The 6,871-nt window shown below is 59.6% G+C and overlaps 2 protein-coding genes across 4 annotated transcripts in view; one reads left to right on the top strand and one right to left on the bottom strand.

Moving 5' to 3' along the window:
• DRC4 (dynein regulatory complex subunit 4) overlaps positions 1 to 5,189 on the top strand; it is a 15,872-nt gene extending 10,683 nt beyond the window's left edge. For all 3 annotated transcript variants that reach the window (XM_019642378.1, XM_019642368.1, XM_019642385.1), the window contains 3 exons: positions 657 to 866; positions 3,495 to 3,560; positions 4,932 to 5,189. In XM_019642378.1, the coding sequence (XP_019497923.1) occupies positions 657 to 866; positions 3,495 to 3,560; positions 4,932 to 5,081 (426 nt within the window). In that variant the 3' untranslated portion in view covers positions 5,082 to 5,189. The remainder of the gene's footprint in view (positions 1 to 656; positions 867 to 3,494; positions 3,561 to 4,931) is intronic.
• Positions 5,190 to 5,327: 138 nt separating this feature from the next.
• LOC109383587 (5-hydroxyisourate hydrolase-like) lies at positions 5,328 to 6,448 on the bottom strand (the record flags this gene model as incomplete). The annotated part of the gene is made up of 2 exons (XM_019644164.1): positions 5,328 to 5,600; positions 6,156 to 6,448. Coding segments are annotated over 2 exons (383 nt in total), but the record flags the coding sequence as incomplete, so codon positions are not given.
• Between the last annotated feature and the right edge of the window lie 423 nt (positions 6,449 to 6,871).

Raw genomic sequence — 6,871 nt, 5'->3', positions numbered from 1 at the left:
GTACTATTTCCTTCTTTATAGCTGAATAATACTCCATTGTGTAAATGTACCAAAGTTTCTTAATCCAGTCATCTACCGATGGGCATTTTGGTTGTTAAGAGGACTTACCTTTTACATTTTTACAAAGTCTTGTTTTTTTACAGTGAAAGGAAACAGATGAAAAAGCACTTTTATTGACTGACAGGCAGTTGGCTCCAGGGCTGTGCTCTAGATCTCCTGTTTGTGGGGCACATTGGCAGAACCTGGCAGAGAGAGTGGGTCCCCAAGAGGCTTTCCACCCCCAAACGCTGCTTGTTAAGTTTGAGGCCCTGGATTACACATGGGGGCAATCGCGGGTCTGCCTAAACCCAGGGCCAGGCCGGCCTGACCCCTCTGTGGGGCCTCTCCAGTTCTTAGCAGGGTGCTCTGTTGCTTCCTCCCTAGAGGGGAGTTCAACTAGTGTTTCCTCCTCCCTCCCATGGCGTGGACAGCCGTACATGCAGTTCACAGAAAGTGGGGGTTCAGGCAGTCTAGATGACACAGACGCACCTGCCCATGGATGCAAACGGTGCAGTAAAAGGTGTCTGCTCTGCTGACGCAGTGTGTTCTGGCTCGGGCAGAGGTGAGACGTCCCGGGGAGGCCCCATCGCCCACCACAGCCCCTCCTGTCCCCACAGGTGCAGCAGGAGCGGGACGAGCTCTACCGGAAGTTCAGCTCAGCCATCCTCGAGGTGCAGCAGAAGGCGGGCTTCCGGAGCCTGGTCCTGGAGCGCAAGCTGCAGGCGCTGAGCGCCGCTGTGGAAAAGAAGGAAGCACAGCTCAGTGAGGTGCTGGCGGCCTCCAATCTGGACCCCGCCGCCCTGACCCTCGTGTCCCGCAAGCTGGAGGTACGCCCCAAAAGGGCTCCTGGGGGGTAGCTGGACTGGCACCCATGTTCCTACCCCCAGCAGGCGGCCTGGCTCTGGTTGGGGTCACTTGTCACGGTGAGACCCCAGCATGTCCTGCCTCCATCACGCCACTGAGGACCCTCATCTTGGGGAGGGGCTCCCGCCTGTGTGTGCCACCAGGCTCCTCACCTTGTCTCACTGGTTTTGGTCTCTTCTGAGGTCTCCCTGGCCCCATTCTTTTTTTTTTTTTTTTAAGATTTTTATTGGGGAATTGGGGGGATGGGAACAGTGCTGGGGAATTGGGGGAAGGGGAACAGACAAGTTGCTGTCGTTTTGTTCTTCAGTCTAGTTGTGGAGAATGTTGCTTCAGTGACCCAAGTTGGCACCATCATTGCGCTCTTCCCAGGCAAGGCACGTCAGTTGCCGGCTTCTGAATGGCTGCTCACGGCGGCTGATGGCCGCTCACGCTGGCTGCTGGCCGCTCACGCTGGCTGCTGGCTATATACGGTAGCCCATGGCAACCCACAGCCACAGGAGCTGCAGCCTACGCCATCACTGGCGACTCACGGCAGCCCAGCTCCAGGTTGAGCTGTTGTTCAGCATCTTAGCTGTGGAGGGCAGTGTCACTGGCCCTCATATGTGGGATCCGAACCGGGGCCCTCTGGCGTCCCAAGCCAGTTCTTAACCAACGTGCCACTCAGCCGGCCCCTTGGCCCCATTCTTAACCTCCTGGCACTTTCGAGCCCTTGAGCCCACTGCCAGCTCCAGCTCTCACGATGGGTTCAGCTTAGCCCATCAGGCCCTGGATCTCAAGCCATTCTCGAACCTCTGGACCTCGCTCCTTGGGCATCTGGTGGCTGACCCAGACACAGGCCTTGGGGATGGCTGAGTGTCCTGCACCATCTACGTGGGGCACGAAGATGTGCTGCCTTGGCCGTGGCAGTTAGGACAGGGAAAGGCAGGGCCGGGGTGGGCCTCCACAATGGGTGCGGGGAACGGCTTCCCAGAGGGACTATGTCTGGGCAGAGGCTAGAACATTCATTCCTCCATGAGTGCACTTTTGAGGGCGCTCCTCTGTGCTGGGCACAGGGCCTGCAGTAAGCTAGAGAGGTGAAGCCTCTGTGCCCCTGGTCCGGCTGGGTCCACTGAGGCCTCAGGACAGTGACCACTGCTGCCTGTGATCCACTTGGCAGGTCATCTGTTACCCAGAGGTGGGCCTTGTCCTTCTGCTGTCTGGTGGTTGACGGGTGCCACAGAAAGAATGGGTGATGAGGGACAAGGGGTCTTTGGTGCTGCCAGGGAAGCGTGGCTGAAGTGCAGATCCCAGCCAGCTGGGTGACTTGTAACTGCCAGGCCTGAGGCGGCACCAGGCACAGCTCCCTTGGGGACCTGGGAGATGGACACAGTTGTGCAGCTAGCCACCATGTCTCCACCGGAGGCCTGTCCAAGAGATGCTCCGTCCAGGCTGGAGGGTGTGTTCATGGAGAACCAGGTCTGGGTCATAGGAAGGCCTCCTCACCGTATGTGTCAGGTGTGTTTGATCCTGAGAAATAGCACAGGCAGCACTGAGGTGACTCAGCAATGTGCAGTGCGCCTGAACGCAAAACCCCAGCTGCTCACACGCCCCCAGGCCTAGACGGTTAACTGATGGGTCATCGAGACTGTGTCTGAAGCATTGCGGGCTGGCTTACCCTTACCCAGCTTCTACCTGGGCCTGCAGCTAGCACGTGGTGCTGCAGCCATCAGGCCGGGGGTGATTCACGCTCATTAGCGGTACCCCTGAGTTTGGGGTTAGTGGAGCTATGGAAGGTCCTGGACTGAGTGGCCTGGATCCAAGAAGGGTCACTGTGCCACGGGTGGGAGCTGGATGGCAAGGAATGACTTGTCGCCAATTAAGGAGGGGCCTGAGGGCCAGGTGACATCGCGCCCACGTTCCTGGCTCAGAGCAGTGGATCCTGGCTCAGTGGGCGGCAGTGCCTGTGTGACCCAAGTCACCCAGGCTAGGCTCTCAGGGCCTGGGGCACTGCAGCCCCATAGGAAGGGCCTCGTCTGGGCTGGCAGCACTGTGGTCCTGGATCTGAGGTCTCATCTCTCTCCTTGTCCCTATTTGTGTGTGTCACCATGAGCGTAGCGCTGGTAAGTTGGGGAGGGCTTTCCTGCCTCTCCTCCTGGAAGGGCAGCTGGTCTTGAAGCGTTGAGTCCCTGTGCTGCCCGCAACATGATGAGGGGGATAAAAATCAGTCCTGCCCACTAATGTCACCACAGCTGTGGTGGCCATGGGCCAGGGTGGGTGTGGGTCAGCTCTCGCTTTTCTGGTTAGTTACCCAGCCCATGGGCAGGAATCCTGAGTTCCTGTGTGGAAGTGACTCCCAGGTGGTAGGTGGGGTGTGAGGGGCTGCCCTTCTCACTTGTCATTATGCAGACAGCTGCCTCGTGGGGAGGCAGACCATGCCTCCCCTTTCCCCCTGGAGACTTCTGTCCTTCTTGCTAGCTGCACATGCTGATGAAGCCAGGACACTGTCTTCTGGCCATCTGGGGTCCCTGCTGGGGCCCCCTGACCCTGGGGCCACCCCATCTGCCTTGGCCCAAATATGAGTCTCAAACTCACGTCCACCTCTCTCCCCTCAGGATGTTCTGGAATCAAAGAACAGGGCCATCAGAGACTTACAGTACGAGCTGGCCCGTGTCTGCAAGGTACGAGGAGCCCACCCTTCCATCTGCATGTGAGGCGGGGCCACACTCTTGTCCCGGTGCCCTTTACAGAGCCTGCTGTGCATGGGTGGTGAAGGAGGACAGTGTGTCCCATCCAGCAGCTCTGTCTGTCTTTCTGACACTCACCCTCCCACCACAGTGCTGCCCTGGCCTCTGGGGCGATTGCTCCCCCAGGTTAAGGCCCACTGTCCTCCAAGTGGGGGAGTTAGGGCTCGGACCTTCTCCGACTCCTTGGTAAGTCTGATGAAAGCTGCACACCCCTTCCATGCCCACACGCTCATGGGCATGGAGGCCTCCTACCCACGGGGAGGGGCACTGAGTGCCTTGCCCCGCTGTTGTCTGTCCTGTGAGCCGAGGCTCCCCAGCTCTATGGCAGAGCCCCCAGGTCTGTACTTTGCTGTGGGAATGTAGACAGAGTGCTGCCTGCGGAGACATTTACCAAGCGCAGTCACCCCGCCAGTGTGACCTGGGTGCACCTGTGATTCTGTAGGGTGGACGTCCCGTCCTGGTTCTGTGGAGCCACAAGCTGGAGGCAGGGCCTGGTGCTGGCGCTGGGCCTTCCCTCCGCCCTTCCCAGCCTCGCCACCCAGCTGGACCCCTTCTTTAGATGCCCTGGCACCCCGATACATGTGCGCACAAAATTAGGGCCATCTTCTGGTCTGTGCGGCTCTTGGGGGAATTTCTGTGCATTGCACCAGATTGTCAGGAGGCCCATACCCCAGGGAAGGGTGGAAGTCAGGCCCAGCCTCCAAGTTCTCTCGGGAGCTCGGCCTCAGCACACCCTCTGACTCCACGCCAAGCCCCTGCACGCTTTTCTTGACAATTGGAGGAAAATGTACCCTTTGAGCTTTTGTTGAGTCAGGTCAGGCTTCAGGCATTTCTCATGCATCAACACTTAAAACCCTTACAACCGTCCGACGAAATCCACACTTCTTAAAACATGTTTTCCAGGAGAGGGAACAGACACTGTCTGTGTGGGTCCTGTCAGCACTGATGCCCAGCCCTGCGTCCTCCACTGGGGCAGGAAATCAATGTGTCCGACGAGGCCTTGCTCATACACACGGGGCCAAGACTAGAGGCTGGGGATGGTGGTGCCAGGAGCAGGCTCAGGCCCCAGCTCTGCCCCGAGTCTACCTTCTGCCTCAGTCTCCCCGTCTGTGACACAGGGATGAGGGCAGTGTCCCCACTGTGATCCTGAGTTTAGGGGCAGGTCTGGCCTGGAGTGAGCAGCTGGCAAAGCTTAGCTTGGCGGTTCCCCCGCTCCCCACACCCTCCTTGGGGCTGGGTGGGCCTGAGCGAGGGTCAGGCTTGCTGTGTCCCCTGCCCCTCCCCCACACTGCTCTGTCCCCACAGGCCCACAGTGACCTTCTGCGCACCTATGAGGCGAAGCTCCTGGCCTTTGGGATCCCGCTGGACAACGTGGGCTTCAAGCCCCTGGAGACGGCTGTGATTGGGCAGACACTGGGCCAGGGCCCTGCAGGACTCGTGGCCACCCCAACCTAGCCTCCGCCCTGGACTTCTGGCTGGGTGGCACCCCCTTTTACACACCCAGGACAGCAGGCATTCGTTTCTTAGGTTTGTCTGGTCTGCAAATGAAGGCTTTTCACGTGTGCAGCGTGTCCTGTCGCCTGCTGTGGGAGCACCTTCAGGGCTGTGGCCTGTCTGCTCCCTCCCTGCTGCCCATCCACACGCCCTCCCACCTCGGGCGGGCAGCACCAGCCGAGCTCTGCCCAGTGACCACAGCCGCCGTGCAGATGCCAGCACCGACTTTATTGATGCCCGAGTCACAGCTGCCACTGGGAAATGAGGGGCCAGAACCCCCCATAGAAAGTGGGGCCTGAGGCCCCATGACGAGCATGGAACCCTCTGTGGAGGGCTGGGGGTGGGTTAGGGGCCACGGTGATGGGATCGGTGCTCGAGGCCAGCTGGCGGTCAACTCCCGCGGTACGTGGTGTAGGACCAGGGGGTCAGCAGCAGGGGGACGTGGAACTTGTGGGTCTCGTTGGTGATGGTGAAAACTACCTGTGAGGGCCGAGGAGGTGCCAGAAGACAGTGAGGGGCCCGCACGCAGCTCACCAGTACCCTGGTCCCAACGCTGCCTGGGGGACTCCAGCAGCCCAGACTGTGGGCCAAAGGCTGGATCAAGGGGAACAGGAGCCCCCAGGCCAGCTAGAGCCCGATATTGGAGAACTGGAAACCTGGTGAGGGCTGGGGATGGGACTGAGTACTCCCCAGAGAAGGAGCTTGGCTTGAGGGACCCTGGGCCTGCCGGGTTCCCCAAGGGATGCGCACCCTTTTCAGGGCCGGGTGGAGTGGGAGGCAGTTCGGTCAGACGCAGTGAGCTGGATGGGCTTGGTGAACACCTCTGTCCACGGGGGCTGTGTCACCCTCGGCCCTGCCCCCACAGCCTGACCCAGGGACAAGGCAGGGCCACCTTCCTTCTGGGGGCCCAAGGTAAGTGAAGTCCCTGCCTGTCACCGCCCTGGGAGAGTGGGAGGGGCACTGGCCACTGCAGGACCTCACCAGGGTCACCGTGAACCACAGGCCTCCACCCTCCGGCCAGCCTGAGGCCCTCACCTCCACATACGGGTAGAAGCTCTCTTGCCCCCTTTTCTTCCAGTAGCCCTCGGTGTCGAAGAACAGCTTGTAGGTGCCCGCCTTCATCTGGCCAGGTGGCAGGAGCCCAGGACAGCGGCCGTCGGGGTCAGTGTAGCTGGGGCGGGGTGGGGGGGAGGGGAGGGGATGAGGTGCCACCTCTGCCTGGCTCTCTGGGTCTGCACACCCTGCAGCCTCAGATGCCCCTGCAGCCTGGCTCGGGATGATGCTAGGGCCTGGGGCTCTGGAGCAGCCCAGGCACCCCACTGCACTGTCTTTTTAGGAAACCACAGGAGAATGGGAAGAACCATGAGCAATCATCACTTTATGTTTGGCCTGATTTTCTCATGCATAAGTATTATTTACAAACTTAAACATAAAATGGATCCTATTTCTCATATTGCTTTATAACCTGTATTTTTCAGTTAATAGTGTGCATGGCTTTCTGGGTCAGGAAGTCTATCCGGACCCCCATCCACACGGCCTCCTATTTCCAGCCGCACTGAGTGCCCCAATGGAGGGCTCCGAGGGCTGTGGCTTTGCTCGAACCTCACCTGGTTCCCACCAGCTGTGCTTCCAAGGGTCTGCACTGTGCTTAGAAAGAGCGGCATGTACCAGCAGTTGAGGGGGGGTTGGGAGTGGGTCCATATGACCCCCCCCATGGGACTCCATGTGTTCTTCCAAGACCACAGCTGACC

The sequence above is a fragment of the Hipposideros armiger genome, unplaced genomic scaffold (assembly GCF_001890085.2).
Source record: "Hipposideros armiger isolate ML-2016 unplaced genomic scaffold, ASM189008v1 scaffold_4, whole genome shotgun sequence".
NCBI classification, from domain to species: domain Eukaryota; kingdom Metazoa; phylum Chordata; class Mammalia; order Chiroptera; family Hipposideridae; genus Hipposideros; species Hipposideros armiger.
Note: the sequence above shows the minus strand (reverse complement) of the source record. Positions and strands in the feature narration are given on the sequence as shown.